General features: G+C 41.4%; 1 protein-coding gene across 7 annotated transcripts in view; it reads left to right on the forward strand.

The window, feature by feature from the left end:
• The window catches only part of SORBS3 (sorbin and SH3 domain containing 3), a 66,207-nt gene that overhangs the window by 2,029 nt on the left and 42,380 nt on the right, over positions 1-21,798 (forward strand). For 5 of the 7 annotated variants that reach the window (XM_081333480.1, XM_081333477.1, XM_081333481.1 and 2 more), the window contains exon 2: positions 21,344-21,450. In XM_081333480.1, coding sequence (XP_081189606.1) covers positions 21,406-21,450 — 45 coding nt within the window. In that variant the 5' untranslated portion in view covers positions 21,344-21,405. Of the gene's footprint in view, positions 1-6,132; positions 6,219-20,068; positions 20,131-21,343; positions 21,451-21,798 lie in introns of those variants that run through there. The other 2 variants (XM_081333478.1, XM_081333479.1) reach the window with 2 other exon arrangements.

The following is a 21,798-nucleotide window of genomic DNA, read 5'->3' on the forward strand; positions in this document are numbered from 1 at the left end:
CATGAGAAGGGATAGGATAGCACTTGCCAAATACCTGGAAGAATTTCACAAAGGACAAAATCACAATGCAGTATATTATCCGTTGTCCTAGAGTGCAGAAAATGGAATTACATATTCAGTTTACAGGAGGGCAGATTTCAGTTAAATGTGAGAAAAGCATCCAATCGGGATAATTCAACTATGGAATCAAACCTCCAGGAAGGTGGTGAGCTCCCTCCCTATAGACTGCTTCCTTTCCTTTCAATTTTCCCTTCTCCTTCCCCTTTTTCTTCCTCTTTTTACAAATAAGGCAGCAAACATATGCAACACACTCTCCTCCTTCTGTTTTCCCCAAGCAAGAGCCTCCTAAGATAGGTTGCCCTGAGAGAGAGAGAATGACTGGCCCAAAGTCACCCAGCTGGCTTTCCAGGCCAAGGCAGGGCTTGAATTAATGCTCTCACTTTCTAGACTACTGCCTTAGTCACTGGACCAAACTGGCTCTTAAATCTTTAATTTAGACTCCTGCACAAGATAGAGTTAGACCTGACGGGTTTATGTCCCTTCCAACTCTGCATTTTTACTTTTAAAAAACTTTTTAACTTAAGCACCGTATCAATTTATATCTGTATATTAAACATATGAAGTTAGTTCTGGAATATTTTAAAAACCAATACATTCATTCTGATCTAATCTGCTAGAGTATCATGTATCCCAGACATGTCCCATAAGAATTGTAGACCATCTACTTGATAATTTAGATGGAAGATGTCTGCCAACAATATTCTATTTTTCTATGTTTTATTTATTTATTTATTTACTTACTTACTTACTTATTTATTTATTTTATATACTGCCCTATTCCCGAAGGACTCAGGGCGGTTTACAGGGCGAATTAAACAATACAAATAAATACAATTAAAAAGAATTAAATTAAGACTAGTCCACGATTAAAACAAATTAAAATTTAAAATTAAATTAAAACCCCCTCAGTCCAGGCCAGAAAGATCAAATAACCAAGTTTTCAGGTCCCGGCAAAACGAGCAAAGGTCCGGGGCAGTCCAAAGTTCCACCGGCAGTTCATTAGACGAGCATGCAGTAGAGACACCAGTATATCTCAACGCAAAGTGTTACCTAGTTGGAGGATCTTCTATTTGTTTTATTTCCCTAGATATGTTGGACTTCATTTTTTTATAATTTCCCAGTCAGTATGGAAACACAGTTTGATTTAACCATGTGTGCTTAACACATCTGGGATTTCTATTCCCCACTGAAATAACAAATGTTTGCTGGTGGATCTGGAGAACACCATACTGGGAAATTCCCTGCTAACTAGTACAGTGGTAAGAGAGTGTGAATTCCCTGGGGCAAACATCACCTTGACCTCTTTTCTGATGGTGATAAGTTGTTCTGCGCCACCAACCTTTCAATCAATGCCAGCAGCTGATTTCTCAAGTGCTGAATTTCTAGATGATCTGGTGGTCCACACAGGTAGTGATAACATTTCCTTATTCTCTACAATTTAAGCACACACTTCCTAAATGTATCCTAGGATAGGACGCTTGAAATACTTTTTTCTTTCTTTCTCTAAAATAGCTTTCATTCTCTAGACCAGTGTTTCTCAATCTCAACAACTTCATGATATGTGGACTTCAAGTCCTAGAATTCCCTAGCCAGCATGCTGGCTGGGGAATTCTGGAAGTTGAAGTCCACCCATCTTGAATTTATTGAGGTTGAGAAACTTTGCTCTAGGCAATTGCAGTGAGTAATTGTTTTCTCTGCTTGCTGTGCCTATTCAGTATTTGGAAATTATCAGCATGTTCCAAGCTGGGTCCTTTTCCCTTCCCGAACTGCTTTAAAATGATGTTCTTTTCTCCTTTTTCTTTCTTAAGAGCGGCGTGTGTGTGTGTGTGTGTGTGTGTGTGTGTGTGTTTCTGGTTCTCCCTTCCCAGATTTTTCTGCAATTTGTCAGTGCAGCTTGTTTGCTGAAAAGGTCATGGGACTTGTCTAAAAGTGGAGCAATTTTCATGCTTTCTGGGGGAGTTTGGTTTTGATTAGATGTCACAAGTCCCGCTTTTCCTTCCAAACTCTTCTCTGTGGGTGGGAGTTTTCTGCCGTCTGTGTTTTGCTGCCTGACTTTCTGGGCTGCTCTGAAGACAGAGGACAAGAAATCTTGATCAGTCCATAAGAAAGAAGTGGCTCCCTCCATTTTCTTTTAAATGGTTTACAGTTGAGTGTGAGAAAATCAGGAACCCCCACTGGCTGAACAACAGATAGATAGATAGATAGATAGATAGATAGATAGATAGATAGATAGATAGATAGATAGATGGATAACCTTTATTATCATTTTTACTGTGGGCACAACAGCACACATTAAAAATGAAATTTAGTTGCTTGCTCTCAAAGTGTACACATACAGAACACATTTAAACATACTATATGCAACATATGTATAGACCTACACCCTTACATATAAGTAACATATAAATATTAATCACTGCCATCTTGAATACATAATGGAAGGAGGAAGCTTTAGAGTTCACAAGGTTAATTCTGTTTGGCACAAAACACTGACTGAATCTGGATGTTCTGCTTTGGATACCACGGAGCCCCCTCCTCCCAGAAGGTAACAAGGAAAACGGTCGTGAAGAGGATGTGTGGTGTCCCAGACAATCTTGCAGACCCTGCTCAAGCAACGCTTCTGTGCTATGTCCTGGATGGAAGGCAGGGACCTGCCAATGATCTTTTCAGCCATCCTCACCACTCTCTGCCTCGCCTTCCTGTCTGAAGCAGGGATGCTGTATGACAGGATGCTCTCGATCGTCCCTCTGTAGAAAGTGGTAAGGATAGGGAAAGAATCTAATGAACAGAACCCTATATTTTCTATTACAAAGAGTCCTTGCATTAGAACTACAGTTGGGACTAGAATGTCTGTTGCTAAGGCAGCTATTAAGTGAATTGGGCCCAATTTTACAACCTTTTTGCCAAGGTTGTTAAACAAATCACTACAATTGTTAAGCGAATCATGCACTCATTAAACAAATCTAGCTTCCTCCATTGAGTTTGCTTGTTGAAAGCTGGCTGGAAATAACAATCCCAAGATTGTTAGTGCAACCGTCATAAATGCATGCTGGTTGCCAAGCACCCAAATTTTGATCATATAGAGATGCTGTGACAGTTGTAACTGCAAGGAGCAATCATAAGTCCCTTTTTTCAGGGCTGTGTAACTTTGAATAGTTGCTAAACTATTGTAGGTCAAAGATTACCTGTATAGAAGAAAGAATACTACAGACCCAAATTGGCTGGTTTTTGCTTCTAGTTTAATTTTAGGTTTGCCTGTTATTCTGTCTGAAACAGGAACTATCCGATACTTTTGTTAACTAAATGGTAATTTAAGCACTTTTAACTGCTCTATAAAGCACCTACAACTGAAGTGGGACTGTGGGACTTACTGCGTTGGCATTATTAGCTTTATTTGAAGTGTTACAGTATATGCTGTTCACTTCTTTAAAAAAAAAGAAACATTGCCTATTGATTTTTAAGACACCTCATATATCACCCGTATTCTTCAGTTGATTTTGGATGACAACTTCCTAAATTTCCAGTTGCCATGCCAACAGGTGATTCTGAAAGCTCTAATCCCCAAAGATCAGATGAGCACCAGATTGGGGAGGCTGTTATTTTACCTATTTATTGCACTGCTGGGAATTATCCTTGAGCTGAATCTTCATTCTGTGCCACTTAGCTAGTGCCCTAAAACTCAGAGCAACATAGTGCTACAATATCATTGTGTGTTGTTGTTTTTTGGATTGGGCAGATGCTTAGTATGCTTGTGTGAATTCAGGTTTTTAAAACCATGGTTTAAAGCCAAGTGTTGTGCCAAGGCAGCAAATGCTGACTTTTTCAGAATTATAGAGCCCGAACAGCATCAGCAATGTGAAAGGGTTGCTTCCAGATAATGTTTTTTGGGGGTCTAATTGCTCAGTTTTCCACTCACAGTGTTACCAGGGTTTTAGATAATCCCACTGTTAAGACTCGCTAACATCCCCTCTTCAAGGCACTGTTGTGTGAAGTGGTTGGTTCTCAAGACTGGCTTAGAACTCAGAGTTGCCAACATAACAGTTGTGTGAAAGACTGACTTTAGCCATATTGTGACTGGTTTGATTTTGACTTAGGATGCTCTATGAATCTGGCCATTATGCTTCATAGATCATGATTATGAAATGTATTGTATTTGTCTAGTGAGCTGTGGCTCTGTCAACAAATCATGGTTAAATAAACTATAGTTTTGCATGTTGAATAAACCCACCTATCACTTCTTGCTGTGTGTCTGTGTCTGTGTTTCTGGATTAATGTTCTACAAATTGAGCTGTTGTGACCCAAAAACTGTAATTTACAGTTTAGCATTTTGTGTAAACTCTGGCAATTGTAGTTTATTCCACAAACCATAGTTAATGAAAGCATGATTTGGCATAATGGGGGAACTAGGCTTGTATGTAAAAGGAATGCAATTGAGCCTGAAATTTCTGTTGTTAAGCAAAACATTTGTTAAGTGAATTTTGTCTCACTTTACCACCCATCTTGCCACAGTTGTTAAGTGAATCACTCACTGCAGTTGTTAACTTAGCAACACAGTTGTTAAATGAATCTGGCTTCCCCCCTTGACTCTGCTTGTCAGAAGGTCATAAAAGTTGATCACATGACTCTGGGTTACTGCAACCGTCCGTCATAAGTATGAATCAGTTGCCAAGCATCCGAATTTTGTTCACGTGACCATGGGGATGTTGCGATGGTCCCAAGTGTGAAAAATAGTCATGTCACTTTTCCAGTGCCGTTGTAACTTTGAATGGTCACCAAATGAACTATTGTAAGTTGAGGACTACCTAGAATATGCTGAAGTTTGAGTCTTAAAATTCAGACAGAGCTGGTGCAAATCATTATTTATTTGTTTTATATACATATCTTGTTTTTTATATAAATAACTCAAGGCAGTGAATACACACAATGCCCCACCACAGCAACCCTGTGAGGTGGGTTGGGCTGAGAGGGAGTGACTGGCCCAAAGCCACCCAGCCAGCTTTCATGCCTAAGGTGAGGCTACAACCCACCATCTCCTGATTTCTAGCCTGGTTCCTTAACCACTAGACCAATCTGCCTCCTTGAAGTTTTAGAGGGCTTGTACCTTCCTTGTGAATGAACTTCAGCTTTCTCTGAGAGAGTTTGCTTTGGGCTTCCACGTCCTTCCTACCTACCTACCTACCTACCTACGCTGAACTAGTTCCATACCTCTGGAATTTCTTGACACTCGGAGAAAATGTGAACGTAAGGTTTCCCGATACTCCCATGTAACACCTCTACTCCGCGAGCTGCATTGGCTCCCGGTTGCCCTCCGGGTGAGATTCAAGGTGCTGGTGATGACCTATAAAGCCCTAAATGGCTTGGGTCCGGGATATCTGAGGGAACACCTGCTGCCAGCATCAAGTTCCCTTCGTCCAGTGCGCTCCCACAGGGAGGGCCTCCTCAGGGTACCGCCGGTAAGAGATTGCCGGTGGACAACACCCAGGGATAGGGCCTTCCCAGTGGGGGCGCCTGCCCTTTGGAACCAGCTGCCCGTGGAGCTGAGGACTGCCCCCGACCTCCGTTCGTTCCGCCGGGACCTAAAGACCTGGCTCTTCGAGCTCTCTGGCCCAGGCTGAGAATTTTAATTTTAATTTTAACTGGGGTTTTATTTGTTCAGGGACGGATATAATTTTTTTTTAAATCTGTTTTTAACTTTTGTATTTTTTGTTTTAATCACCCTGTAAACCGCCCTGAGTCCTTCGGGAAAGGGCGGTATATAAATATAATATAATAAAATAAAATAAATAAATAAAATAAACTCTTCTCAACATGTCCACCCAATGGACATCCAATGGACATTCTAAAAGAGCACCGGGTTGGGGAAAGAAATCTGTCCTGTGACTTCAGCAAGGCTAAACACATTGATATTGTTAATGTCAGGATGGTTTCTCAGACTTTCCCTCCCTCTCCCTCCCAAATCTCTCAGCCTGTTTCGAATTGGCAACGTACAGAAAGAAGCTTCCTTTTTTCCAGATGAAGCCTCCGTGGACAATTGTTCCCGTTGCCCAAGGATTCACATGAGCACTACAAATTGGCAAAGGGAGAGAAACCTTTGGGCGGGGAATGGAAATGTTTACATGGAAAGTTCAAGGAAACAACCAATGAATTGGCTGTGCCAGGTAATGAAATCCAGATTCCCCCCTCCACTTTAAAAATGTCCCGTACCAGAAAGAAACTTCATTAGATTAGGAACAGGGAAAACAATAGGTGGTGGTATATTTACTGACATTCGCTGTTGAGTAATTCCCTCTCTTTGTAACCCCCAACACTAAGCAATTCTGGGAGGCCAAGAACGAGCTTTGAATCTCAGCTGAAGAGACAGGAGAACGTGGCAGTCCGGCATGGAATTTGGCACAGGGATTTGGCACAGAGTGATACCATGAGTATCTGGCCAAAGTCCTTCCAAATAAAAATCTTCACAATACTAAAAAAAAAAAAAAGAAGCAAACTGTGTCAACACTGCTGTTCCTCTCCTCCCTTTCCCCTCCTCCTGAGCAAAGTTTGGCACAGTGGACAACCAAACTTGGGGTCTGGGATCATGCTGTGACCCTGACTTTGACTTATTAGATGGCTTGGGAGAAATGACCCTACTTGGATTCACACATCATCATGGTTTTGTGAATCTACCCCCAGGAGCGAGATTTACACAGTACATAAGGAAATCCTTTGAATTCAATTCCTTTTAAGGAATACTTATAAATAACAGATCCTTGTATGCTTTCTCTTCTGCCGTTGTCAGGATTGAAACTCTGTTGTAAAAAGGTGGTTCTTGACCTTTTCTTCACCACAGATCCCCTTTAAATACCGTTTGTGACCATGGACTATGGTCATGGACTCCCAGGACTTAACTCGAGATTTAAATCATAGCTTTTTTTCAAGCCTTCATGAACCTCCTGTGACAACATCACAGCCCCCCCCCAAGTGTCCACAGACCACAGGTTGAGAACCAAAATTGTAAAATTTTCTTGCCTTGTTTGCCTAAAATGGATTTGGCAGAAAGGACAAACTGTAGCAACTCTTCTGGTGATGCTCCTGCTGTCAAATAATTGTCTTTTATCTTCAATAGTTCTATGGCTTCCTCATGTTCCTCCAGAGAGCGAGAGTAATTTGTGGTCAGCCCAAATAATCCCTATTTTTCTATACAGTAAAGGACTGGAGCTCCATGGTAGAAGGTTTGGTGGTAATGATGCATTGATAGTAGTTTTCACATTCACCTCTGTTCAAAATAAAAGCAATTCATGGGGGCAGAAATTTGCCTGACCTTGCCCATGTTGGATGATATGAGCCAGATGACCTGAGCCAATGACACAAAAATCAAAAGCCTACATATGTCTGAGAAAGAGACCCAAACAGTTTTTGCCATCAGTTTAACTGAGTCAAGGAAGTAAGTTGTGGAATATTCCTTCATCTAGGCCTTTTGTCCACTTTTTGTAAAATTTACAATTTTGATTAGATAGGTAGGTAGGTAGGTAGATAGATAGATAGATAGATAGATAGATAGATAGATAGATAGATAGATAGATAGATAGATAGATAGATAGACAGACATAGAGACAGACAGACAGACAGACAGACAGACATCCTTTTGTCCACTTTTTGTAAAATTTACAATTTTGATTAGATAGGTAGGTAGGTAGGTAGGTAGGTAGATAGATAGATAGATAGATAGATAGATAGATAGATAGATAGATAGATAGATAGATAGATAGACAGACAGACAGACAGACAGACAGACAGACAGACATCCTTTTGTCCACTTTTTGTAAAATTTACAATTTTGATTAGATAGGTAGGTAGGTAGGTAGGTAGGTAGGTAGACAGACAGACAGACAGACAGACAGACAGACATAAAGACATCAAATATAGATGTTAGCCACCTTTCTTTAAGCATCCTTATGAGAACCAGTCTGATAAAGTACCAGACTGCAAACCAGGAGATCACAAATTCAGTCTCCCCATAGGCACAAAACCAGTGAGTGACCTTGGGCCAGTCACTCTCAGTCCTAGAAAGCAGGCAATGGCAAACCACTTCCAAAATGTTGCCAAGAAAATTGCAGGACATGTCCAGGTAGTTGCTAGAAATCAAGGCTGACTTGAACACACACACACACACACACACACACACACACACACACACACTTTCAAGACCATCCTTATACATTTACTTGTTCCAAAAAAAATAGAAGCCAGCTTTTGTGACAGTGACAGAAGAAGTCAGAATGGGTAGTGATGACACCAGGAAGCAAATTCAACCTCAGTACTATAGGTCTGTAGGGCATGACAGCAACTTAAAGAGCCACTGCTGAGAGAATTTTGAAGAGCTTTGAATCTTAGTTCACTACTCATTCTATTATTTGCTGCCTCAGATCACTTCCTTTTCAGTAGCAGCAGCTGAAAAGCCAGAGGAAAAAAGGTTAATTTGTACAGCAGACAAGACTCTTTTATCTCCTCTTAAGCAGGAACTTTTCATTCTGCTCCTGCATTGTTCTTTGTCTGCAATATGACATAATTAGTATCGGAAAAGTACAAAGGGCAATGAAAGAAGCAGTATATTCATTCTATCTTTATATTGTTTTGAATAATCCAGAGCCTCAGCCTCAGAATCATTCCCTTTAGTATAGGATCTTTGTTTACCCCATTCTGTAGTTCAGCTTTTTCCATCTTAGATGCTTAAAACGCTTAAAAGGACCTAGGATCCTGAGAGTTGAAATCCCAACAAAAGTCCCAACTAGGTAGATGGTTTAATCCAGGGGTCCTCAACTTAAGGGCCGCGGTCCACTACTGGGCCATGGTCTGCTGGCCACCGGGACACGGGACAGGCTGGCCAGTGCGCACACACACACGTGCCCGCAATCACCCCCACTTGTGCTAGCGCCGCTGCTATGCATACGGGGTGCCACATGGCAAAAACAAGGCACCACGTGGCAAAAATGTGGCACTAGCACCTGCACGGCTAAAACAAGGCGGTGCTAGTGAGTGTCATGTGGGCAGTAGGACCCACCCTGTTTGTGTCACGTGTGCTCTGGGCCAGTTTATGTGCATGTGTGCATAAAATGCTTCCCCCTCCCTTTCCCTCCGTTCCACCAACTGAGAAAGGTTGGAGACCTCTGGTTTAATCTCTTTGAAGTCATTGGTCTCTTAAAAGAGGCATTTCAGCCTTTAGTCTCCAGATCACTGAACTGTGTGAATGTAATACTTCCTCACTCAACTTGAACTCAGGAGAGGAAAGTGGCACCTAGAAGCTGCCTTCCATATTTACACTGAGTTTAGTTATGTATTTTGGGTCTATAACTATGTATGGGTCCTAAACACAGACCCTTAATTGTAGTTACAGTTGTATGTAGGACTGGTCCAAATGGTCTGGTTCAAACATTATTGTAAACAATATTAAAGGTAAAGGTAAAGGTTCCCCGCACATGCGTGCTAGTCGTTTCCAACTCTAGGGGCCGGTGCTCATCTCCGTTTCAAAGCCGAAGAGCCAGCGCTTGTCCGAGGACGTCTCCGTGGTCAGGTGGCCGGCATGACTAGACACCAAAGGCACACGGAATGCTGTTACCTTCCCACCGTAGTGGTCCCTATTTTTCTACTTGCATTTTTACGTGCTTTCGAACTGCTAGGTTGGCAGAAGCTGGGATGAGTAACAGGCGCTCACTCTGTTACGCGGCACTCGGGATTCGACCCGCCAAACTGCAGATCTTCTGATCAACAAGCTCAGCATCCTAACCCACTGAGCCACCGCGTCCCTATTACAGTTGGCTAATTTTTGACTTAGTACATTGAGCAATTCCAATGATTACAGCTTGTAAACTTCACTTTAAAGCTTGGTGTGTTGAGTGGATGCCGTGAGTTGTGATTTATTCGTTAAACCGTGGCGAAACAAACTGATGCAACATAGTGAATGCATCAAGCCAGCTTCCTTATTTTTCCAGCCCGTTCTTTGGCTTAAAAGTAGCTGAAAAAGCTGTCAGGCCTTCATTCACTTCTGCAAAGTTAGACACTCTCAGTTTCAGAGACAGCCAATTTACAGTCATCTGTGAAATTTAAATCTCTAACCAAGAGTTGTGTGAAGAAGTAAAATAAATAAAGGGCAGCAATCCCTTGGTTTGGTATCCTCTCACACTTGCAAGTGAAGGTGCTGTTAGGACACGCTGCTTTTTATTTGGTTTATAAATAACATATAGTCTTCTGAGTGCTGTGCCCTGCCATCTTGTAATAGCACCCCCAGATCAGATTCCAAGCAGGTGGGTCTCCTTGCCTCGTGCCCCTTCCGTTGCCCCTTTCTTCCTTTCTCTTCCCTTCCCTTCCCTTCCCTTCCCTTCCCTTCCCTTCCCTTCCCTTCCCTTCCCTTCCTTTCTCTTCCCTTCCCTTCCCTTCCTTTCTCTTCCCTTCCCTTCCCTTCCCTTCCTTTCTCTTCCCTTCCCTTCCCTTCCTTTCTCTTCCCTTCCCTTCCCTTCCCTCTTCCCTTCCCTTCCCTTCCCTTCCCTTCCTTTCCCTTCCCTTCCCTTCCCTTCCCTTCCCTTCCCTTCCCTTCCCTTCCTTTCTCTTCCCTTCCCTTCCCTTCCCTTCCCTTCCCTTCCCTTCCCTTCCCTTCCCTTCCCTTCCCTTCCCTTCCCTTCCCTTCCTTTCTCTTCCCTTCCCTTCCTTTCTCTTCCCTTCCCTTCCCTTCCCTTCCCTTCCCTTCCCTTCCCTTCCCTTCCTTTCAGCCTCCTTACCCTCAGCCCATTTTTTCCCCTCTCTGACCTGCCTTCCTATTACATGTGTTCCCTTAAGGGTGTGGAAATGTTTGCATGTTGGCACACATAGGCACTTATGATTCTCAGATGCCATTCATTAAATAAAGAACAGGAGCATACTTAAAAATTGGGTTCCCAGCTACTATGCCAGGTTGCAAAGGAGGAAAGCGCCCTAGTTCACTCTTTTTTACATTGGGTTATTACGAAGGCCAGCTCTTGTGCTACCTGTGCTAATTAATGCCATCCCTTTTACTACCTGCCTTTTCAAAAAAGAAACATGAAGCCCTAAGGCCAAGAAAAAACGCTGCTGAACAAGGCCACGTTGTTTTCTTTTGGAACAGCTGCAAGGGACTAGCTACTTAGAATTAAGAGTTCTATTTTCCTTCCTGTACAATTAGCATTTGAAATTACCAGCGGATGACATCACTCCTCTGCAGCACGGATTCTGAATTTGCAGGAAAGCTGTTGAATTACACATTCACAGTATTTTTTTTTTCTCCAGGGGCGAGGCTGGCTGGGGCTGTTGGGTGCTGTAGTCTGGCAGTATCTGGAGGAGTGGCTGCTAGAGCCTCATGTCTGCTCTTAGATACAGTGAGGCAATTTCCCTGCCAAGAAAATGTGTAGTTATAAATCATGAATTATGCTTCTTTGGACTTAACTTCGTTTAAAAAAATTTTTCTCTTTCCTGTCATGAGACTAAAGGAAATACTGCTCAAACTTTTCTGAGCTGAAAATCTTCCAAAGTGTTCACTGTAGACATCGTTGCACGTCGTTCATCACGCTTCTGGCAATTCTGGATGGTGAATGGGTGACAAAAAATGTTCAGGAGATTCTGTGGCCATGTTTAAGCCCGCTTCAGATGTTTGCTGGTGCCGGATAATTTCTTCCCTGTTTCTGTGGCACTTTGGGAGTCAGGAAAAAAATGGGTCAGCCTTGGTGCCAATTCAGCTGGCAAAGCTAAGCCATCTGTCTTTTTTTCTTTTCTTGGGGCTGGTAAAGAATTTACAACCTAGATTAAAAATAAAAAGGTACTTGAGTTTTTTTTTTCTTCTGCGGGTAATTCTTGACTTACTACCATTTGTTTAGTGATTTTGAAGTCACAACTGCACTGAAAAAGTGGCTTGTGATTGTTTTTCACATTTAGAACCATTGCGGCATCCCCATGGTCATGTGTCCAAAATTCAGATGCTTGGCAACTGGCATGTATTTATGACAGTTGCAGTGCCTTGAGGTCGTGTGATCACCTTTTGCAACCTTCCGACAAGTAAACCGAATAGAGTAACTAGATTCATTTAACAGCTGTGTTACCAACTTAGCAACTGTGGCAAAAAAAGGTCATAAAATGGGGCAAAACTCAACTCACTCGCTCAATGGCTTTCTTATCAACTGAAATTTTGGGCTCAATTGTAGTTTTTTCAGCCATTCAAACTGTTACCTATAGCGGACTGTTTTCAAAATTTTGCCCATCAGAGATTCCTTTCCAGGAATGATTTTCTGGCCCCAGAATCATTGCACAGGATGGACCTTTCTAGAAAGCAGGACCATTCCGTGTCAATTGGTACCACTCGAGGTTCTGTGGATGCAAAGCCCTAAGTACTTTTCTGAGAAAATTCCTGAGAATCCATGATGGAAACTTATTAATCATCACAAGCTTGCTAACCTCAGGTACGGTGAACTGCATCCACAAAAATCGAAAGGCTATGAATGTTTAACCTGTTCAAACAATACACACTTATTTTTTCTTGCTGCAGAAGACTAGCAGAAATACCTATTTGGGAATGATCACCATTTTGGAAGTAGGATCTGGCGGCCAGCCCACTACCATAGAATAAAGAAGGGTCCTCTTGTTCTCTGATTAGACAGCAGAATTATGCGTGCTCTGTCCACACGTATCAGTTAATTGGATGCCTGGTCTTCATGCTTACATAGGAAATCCATTTTAAACCGAGCATATACACTCTTGAGGCTCCTAAACTCTTTCAGAAACTGTCACCAAGTTGTAATTTTAATGAAACGGAAGAGGGGAAAAACATTAAGTACATGAGGATGACTCAACTGTCATACTAAACCAAATTTATTTTATATCTAAACATAGCAATATCTCCTGTTTCACACCTTTTCTAAAAATCTTTGGTTGAGAGTTGATATATCAGAGCTGCTTAAAAGTGAGATGGGTGGCTTATAAATGGTAGATAGATAGATAGATAGATAGATAGATAGATAGATAGATAGATAGATAGATGGTTTTTTTGTCATAGAATGCCCAGAATGGAGTTCCAGCACCTTTTTTGGATTGAACCTTGTAGGGTAGGTAAGGTCGGTTGTATGACATGTGTGAGTTCTGGCACCTTTTTTTTTTTTTTTACAAAAAAAGCACTGTCATACTGTAGATAGATGGATGGATGGATGGATGGATGGATGGATGGATGGAATGAATGAATGAATGAATGAATGAATGAATGAATGAATTTATCCCCTAGAGTCGGACATGACTGGACAGGGGAAACCTTTATCTTTTTTTAATGAAAATATTAAACATTAGAATATAGTGGTTATTCTGTTGAAATAGCACCTGGCAATGTAACATTTGCCTGCTTTTAATTTAATCCAAACTTTTCCATGAAGGGTGACCATTTCATCTTTACCAGGTAACCAACAGTCTAGATAATATTAAACATGCGAAGACAGGCCAGGTTGTCCTAACAAAAGAAATGGGAGTTCCTGGATTCTATTACATTTTGGCCCCCAAATTTACTGTTTTACTTATACTGAATATTCTCTATTGGACTATGGCCATAGGAATTACACAGGACAAGTGTAGGCACTTCATTTTCATAACGTTTAAGATTTTTCTGATAAACAGAGCAAAGTTGTATGGAAATGCAAACACAGCCTCCCTTTGTTCATAGCAGTAATTATCTTCTAGTCAGTAAACATTAACTGATTGCAGGGCTGAAAATTGTATAACAGCTGTTTGCACATGCGTGTACACACCATGGACACACAAATGCATACAGGTCAAAGTATTTTCAAACCAGAATACAGAATAATAGAATTGGAAGGGACCTTGGAGGTCTTCTAGTCAACCCCCCTGCTCAAGCAGAAGACCCTGGCCTAGACCATTCTAGACAAATGACTGTCCAACCTCTTCTTAGAAACCTCCAGCGATGGTTGGAGCATCCAATCTTCTGAAGACAAGTCGTTCCACTGGTTAATTGTTCTCACTGTTAGGAAATTTATTCTTAGTTCTAGGTTAGATCTCTCCTTGATTAATTTCCATGCATTCCATTCTTTCCATCTGACCATGGTTTAATCTTTGTATATTTCTTAGAGCATGTCTCACTTTTTCACAATAATAGTAAATAGGTTAGGACAGTCTTCGCCAACTAGGTGCCCTCTACGCATGTTAGACTTCAAATCTCATGGAAGAAAGAAGGTTATTTTGCTCTTGCAAAATAAAAGTCCACAAATAGCAATAGCACAGACTTATATACCGCTTCATAGTGCTTTTACAGCCCTTTCTAAGCAGTTTACAGAGTCAGCATATTGCCCCCAACAATCTGGGTCCTCCTTTTAGCCTCAGAAGGATGGAAGGCTGAGTCAATCTTGAGCCGGTGAGACTCGAAATGTGTTGAAGCGGTTTTAACTACAGCTGAGGTATTTCTGCCTCATACAGTTGTAAACATCTCCATCCATTTGGGTGTCAGATGATCAGAATTTCATCCAAGAATTTTTGTGGAAAGAAGTTAGATGCAGCAGGAGGGAAAGATGGACCAGATAGCATTTTAAAAAGAGCAAGGTCAGAAAAGTTGGAAAAAGTTGGGTACAAGAAGCACTGTCAGCCACATTGTGTAACTTGGGATGTGTGTGCTGTAATTTTTCACCTTCTTGGCAAAAAACATCAGTTTTATACAGGAAATCCCTGACTCAGGGCCAGAGTAGTATCTTCAGTTTTTTTCTTCTTTAAAAAAAGGCAATTTCCAGGTCCTGACTGTTCATAATGTCCCAAGAAAGAGGATGATCAAAACGTAGCAGCAAATGGAGAGGCATGATTTTCTAATGATTTGCAGCAGGGGAAAAAAAAGGCTTATACTATATAATCAAAGAAACTTAACATCCCTTTACAGCGCTGAAAAATACAAAAAGGTTTTAACTTTAAAACAAAAAAAATCTTTTAATGAAAAAAAGCTTCACCACCGACTGATGTTTATCACTTATTTTTCTCAGCTAAACACATGAAGTCCACATAACTTTGCCAAGGGTGAGAAACACACCCTTGGCAAAAAAATATGTGGCTTTCCTTCTTCTTCTTTTTTAAAAAAAGAAATGGAGGTAGCTTTATAGAGAGAAAAATTGAGTTTAGAAATGGGATTAAGCTGTGCAGTTTATGTGTAGCCTTTCTGCATGAAATTTCCTTCTTCAGAAGATATTATCGGCTGTTGTGGAGAAAATGGGGACACCAAATTCAATGTAGAAAGAGTGCAGAGAAGAGCAAGAAAGAGGATAAGGGTTCTGGAGGCTAAACCCGTACGATGAGCAATTGAGAGAACTGGATATGTCTAGTCTAATGAAGAGAAGGACTGGGGTGATACGATAGCAGTTTTCCAGTACTTGAGGGGCTGTCACAGAGAAGAGGGGGTTGACTTGTTCCCCAAAGCACCTGACAACAGGACAAGAATAGGTGAAAGATCATTAATGAGAGATCCAACCTGGAACTAAGGAGAAATTTCCTGATGGTGAGAACAATTAAACAGTGGAAAAGCTTACTTCTGGAAGTTGTAGGTGCTTCATCAGTGGAGGTTTTCAAGAAGAGACTGCTCAGCCATTTGTCTAGAATGGTGTAGGGCAACGGTAGGCAACCTTGGCTCTTTTATGACTCGTGGACTTCAACTCCTGGAATTCCTGAGCCAGCATGAGGGAACTATGGCCCCTTCATGACTGGTAGACGTCAACTCCCAGAATTCCTGAGCCAGCATGAAGGAACTATGGCCCCCTCATGACTGGTGGACTTCAACTCCCAGAATTCCTGAGCCGGCATGGCTCAACTTGGAAACTCTCCCTTTCCCCTCAGCGTGGCTGGCTCAGGAATTCTGGGAGTTGAAGTCCACGAGTCATAAAAGAGCCAAGGTTGCCTACCCCTGGTGTAGGGTTTCTTGCTTGTGCAGGGGGTTTAGTACACAGAAGATCTCCAAGGTTCCTTTCAATCCTATTATTCTGTATTCTGTGTTCTTTTTCCCCTCCACACAGTATAGCAAGTAGCAACTTTTGTGAAAATGTGGTTTAAAATGAGGAAACAGCAGGGGAAGGAAGAAGGATGAAAATATTGTTTAATTATGCTCCATATTTTTAAATTCTAGATGAAAAAAAAATAACGTCTCAGAATCTAATTGGGATTTTTTTTGGCTTCTTTTTTTTCTCCCTTCAAATGCAATATGCATATATATTTTAATTTTCTTGTTCTATGAGTATCACATTTCTTCTGTATTTTTATGAACATTTATCAATTTACTAATAGTAACATTTTTGATCTTGCCAAAGGATCACGCACTTAACTGTGTTTTTAGCTTTTGAGTACTGTAAAAGCTGGTTCTGTGATATATTTGCTGGTATTTCAAAGCTGTTCTAAAATCTTTCTTTTAGCTGTAGCTGATTGACATGCCTCTTCCCCCCTAGATTTCATGTAAATTATGGATTTATTTCATTCAGCTGACCTGTTCTTCTAATAACAGCTTTCTCCAGAGATGGGGGGAAAAGCCCTCCTTTGGTCTTTGAGTAATTCTAGGACCCTACAGACAATATGTCTGCACTCTCCAATCTAATTGGGGAGAACAAAATAATATATTCTATTTTGGGTCACATTACAAGAAAAATGTTAGGTTGGGAGGATAATTTTGTTTAAATACATGTATTGCCTAGTGATATTCTTTGCAAAACTGTTCAGCTGGGTTCACACGTTATTCTAAGGCTCTAAGCCTTAGGTGGTCCTCGACTTAGCAACCGTTCTGATGGAATTTGGACTTATAACAATTCCAGTACTTTGGAATTACTTACAACTCAGATTTGAAATTACGATGGACGCCTCCTGCAGTCATGTGACTGAATTTCGGGCCTTTGGCAACTGGGCTGCATTTATTTAAAGCCATTTATCCCAGTCATGTGACTTCAGTTTATGACAGTTTTGCCAAAAATTGGAATTTACTTATGGTTTTCAGGAAAACCACTCCCATAGAAAACCATTGCTTCACTTGACAACCGCCACATAATGATCATTGCAAAAAAAGGTAATAAAATGTGACCGATCTAGTTAAACGACTGTCACAACTTACAACTGTGATGGGCAGGCTCCAATACATCATGAATTGAATAATTGTCAGTCACTTACAGTTTAGTATGAGATCTATTGTGGCTTATGCAAAAATTAAGCCATAAATATAGACAAACTCTTGCAAAATTTCTTTTAACTTCGCACTGTTGTAAAGTGGTTTATTTGATATTATTTGGTATTGATTTCAGCATGGTGTGCCCACACAATTGGGATTTACTCACAAAGCATGGTTAAGGAAACCATGGCTTAGTGCAGTGTGTAAACCTGGTTCCATGTGAGACTACTGTAATCTCATAGGTGTAAGCATTTAGATTTCTGGCAGACTCTCTTGATTGAACTAAAGCAGTGCTGTTCAACCTTGGCAACTTTAAGACTTGTGGACTTCAACTTCCAGAATTCCCCAGCCAGCCTAGGGAATTGTGCATGGTTGGCTAGGGAATTCTGGGAGTTGAAGTCCACAAGTCTTAAAGTTGCCAAGGTGAAGTGAACTAAAGAATAGGACTACGGACTTCTCATTTCAATTACAGCAAATTGATGAAAAGGATGGATATCCATATTAATATCCACATTTCATGAGAATTCTTCTGTTTGTTATGTGGGTAACTCAACAAGGATAGGAACAAGAGCAAGTCCTTGCTTGGGCTTTCGACCAGCAGAGTCGACCAGGGCAAAGTTGACTTCTGCCAACCCCAAATCAGATTGATCTCTAGGCTTGTGTTGGAACTGCAGAAACCAGACAACTCATCACAATAAATGTAAATCAAGTGTCATATGTACAATATGCAAAAACCTAGTCTGTGACAGGTCCTCGGTACTCTTTGAGCTTGGTTGTTTTCTTGCAGACATCTCATTATCCAAACTAGGTAACATCATCAGTGCTTCTGATCACTGAGCACTGATGATGTTACCTAGTTTGGGTAATGAAATGTCTGCAAGAAAACAAGCAAGCTCAGAGAGCACCAAGGGCCCCTGTTCATTTCAACCCTGAGCTACAAATATTCTTCTTTATTGGAACCCAGTCTTGTAGCCTGTAGTTTCACAAATATAAACTTTTTCCACATACAGGAATGTTGAGTTGGCCTGAATTATTTTCTTTTAAACGCAGAGTTCTGCTGTGTGTAACCTAGGCAGTGTACGTGCTACATTTCTACCAAATCTGGTATTGAATTGTTTTTCTTTAGCTTTTGGGGAATCTTGACTTGATTATTTTAATTTTGAAACATTTTATTTGCAACCGTAGGATTTAGCAAAATTCATATAAAATTGCAGCACATGGGTGTGATTTAAAAGAGGAATAAAGAATAATTTTTATGAACAACCTCCAATTGATTCTCAAAAACCAGAATATTTTCTGATTTATAATGGTCAGAGTCCTACATACTTAGCAATTTTAATTCTTTGTTGTTTTTCAAATGGCATTTAGAGCAATTTTAAAGGGTCTTTGATCCACAGCTGCAGGGAGGAGAGGGGGAAGAGTACATGTGGGTCTATGAGGTTTCGTATGCTGTCTTAAAAATGAATAAACATTGAACAAAGAACTTGTTTGCAGCAAAGGCTTAATTGCTATGAAGCTCCAAATTAGTCCATCCTCTTTCTGCAATATTATATTACTGGGTTCTGCCCAGAACAGGTTAAAAGAAGCTGCGTCACAGACAGTTCTCAATTTACAACGACAATTTGCGTTGCTAAGCAAGGTGGTTGTTAAATAAGTTGCACCTAATTGTATTACCTTTTTTAACTTGGTTGTTAAATGAATTGTGTGGTTAAGCCAATCTGGGTTGCCCCATTGACTTTCCTTATTGGGAGCCAGATGGGAAGTTCGCAAATGGTGATCACATCACACCAGGATGCTGCAAAGATTGTAAACCATTGTAACTTCAATCAGTGACTAAACCTATGGTTGTAAATTGAGGATTACCTGTATACTGAATCAGACAGAAATCTGTCTAATCTGCTACAGGTAGTCCCCAACTTACGACCGCAATTGAGCCCAACATTTCTATTGCTAAGTGAGACATTTGTTAAGTGAATTTTGCCCCATTTTACAACCTTTCTTGCCTGGTAGTTGATACGTTAGTAACCTGTTTGTTGAGTGAATCGGGCTTCCCCGTTGACTTTGCTTGTCAGAAGGTCGCAAAAAGGGACCTTTGTGGGACACTGCAACCATCATAAATATGAACCAGTTGCCAGGCATCTGAATTTTGATCATGAGAGCATGGGGGATGCTGCCATGGTCATAAGTGTGAAAAACGGTCATAAGTCACCCTTTTTGGGGCCATTGTAACTTTGAACAATCACTAAATGAACTATTCTAAGTCGAGGACTACCTGTATTGCCTGGAACAAACCTTCCTTAGTTTTGTTCTCTTGTTTCGGCCTACAGCTAGTGCCGTGCCTGGGGTTTCTCAGTCCAACTTGGAGATGCTGCAAATTGAATCTCTTAAGTTCCAACCCAGCATCCCTGTGTTCTACCACCAAACTACAACCCCTCCATTTCCTGCCTCTGCTTCTGACCACGTCAAGCTTTTAGCTCTGCAAGATGCCTCCCACTCATAAACTTTGGCTTCCTCCTGTCCCACTGTGCCAATTTTCTTTACACCCTCACAAGAATCTGGGCATGCACTGAAGCAAACTGTAGCATGTTGTTTGGGGCTGAATTATTAATATCGAATGATTTGCATAGTCACTGTTGCAACAAAAGTCAATCCTCACTTCCCTCCTGGATGTGCTGGCAGACTGAACAAGACACTGACCTTGCTCTGGGCATGGGACCAACAGTAGAAAGGCAGCTTTGTTTGCCCAGTGCCCAGTAGTGTCAGAAACCAAGAATAGCCGAGATGCCCTGCTCCAGTAAGTCCCTGGATCAGAGAGAACGAAAGCTTTGCAAAGAATATAGTGTGCATGCTGGCTGTTCCTCCTGCTGCTCAAACTAGCTCTTATCTGGGACATCTTTTGTTTGCACTTTCCATTTGAGGTGAGATGGGTGGTGTTAAATAGCGGGTTCTTTGGTGCAGGAATGAAGACGCGGAACAGAGTACGGGATAACTCATTGTTTATTTCGTGCTGGAACTGTACTGGGGAAATGTCTGCAACTAGCTGCAATATATAGTCTAGGCGGCAGCCAATAGGTTTGAATTAAGCCTTGCCGCCTGGAGATAGCCAATTGCAGCACAGGAGACTTAAAGTCTGGGTTGCTAGAGAGCCGTTAGCTGCTCCAGCAAGAGCCCAGTACATAACAGGTGGTGATAAGGAAAGGACCTCATGGGGAGTGGTCTGATTCCATCTTTATGCATGCTACATGTATTTGTTTTGAAGCTAACCATAGTGAATGATTTAACCCAATTTTTCTTTTTTTGGAAGGCAAGCTGAGCTGTAAACTAATCACTGCTCACAGAATGCATTAAGCTACATGAGGTTGGCTAATTGGTGTTTCATTATGTCAGTCACTCTTTAAATGCACAGTTCAGCAAAGATTTTGGCAAGGGTGACTAACGCACAAGTTCCTTTAAGTGCTAATAGTAACGATTCATTATTGTGATGTTCTGGAAAGTTGGCTAGCAGCTGACGAGTAATTACATGAGACAGAGGAAGGGAGAGATTGTCCAGCTTTCGTGTTCTGAAGACCGTCCTTGAGTTCCAAGAAAACAAAACAGAACAGGGATAGGATTCTTGATATCCTTTGATATTCTTGAGGACTAGGGGTGATATCATAGCAGTCTTCCAGTACTTGAGGGGCTGTCACAGAGAAGAAAGAGTCAACCTGTTCTCCAAAGCACCAAAGCAGGAGGGGAAGTAACGGGTGGAAGATTATTACAGAGTGATCCAACCTAAAAGTCAGAAGAAATTTCCTGACAATGAGAACAATTAATCAGTGGAGCCACTTGCCTCCAGAAATTATGAGTGCTCTATCCCTGGAATTTTTCAAGAAGAGACTGCACAGCCATTTGTCCTGAATGGTATAGGATCTCCTGCTTGAGCAGACTGGAAGACCTTCAAGGTCCCTTCCAACTCTGTTATTCTGTCTTCCACATTTGCTAAGTGAACATCCTCACATACGATGGTTTTCTGATGGGAGATCCTTTATAGTTAGGGAGGAGGATGTTCTGAATCGAGAGTGCAGAAAGTGTGATCTCTTGGTGTAGGTCAAAGCCCTTTTCATACAACAGGTTCATTCTCTGTTTACTCAGGAGACACCACCCTCAGCTGATCCTCCTGTTCAAGGTGGAAGATTTGCACCAAACAAGTTTTGATGGTGGTTGACAACTCCGGATCTGGAATGCTCCGTTCCCCAAATGTGAGTTTCTGTGCTTAAACTTGCCATGGTATTATTAGTGTTGATAGTGTGTAATGCGTAGCGATCCTTAAAAATAACAGGAAATCTTTTCTGAGCTGATGTCAGGGATGTGGAATATAGATCCCAGAGGAGCCATTGAGGCTTCTGATAAATAATGGCACTGCTATAATCCAGCACCGGCCCTTCTAGATAGGCATGTCCAGAGTCAAAAGTAGTCATTCCCGTCTCAGCTTCCCACGGAAGGAACGCTGATATGTTTGGGATGATTTGATCTCCAAAACAAAGGCGTGGGCAGGTTGGAAGCGCTACTACTGCTTGCTCATGATTTCCAGGAAGAGCCTACGAAAT

This window comes from Vipera berus, assembly GCF_964194415.1.
Source record: "Vipera berus genome assembly, chromosome: 8".
NCBI classification, from domain to species: Eukaryota; Metazoa; Chordata; class Lepidosauria; order Squamata; family Viperidae; genus Vipera; species Vipera berus.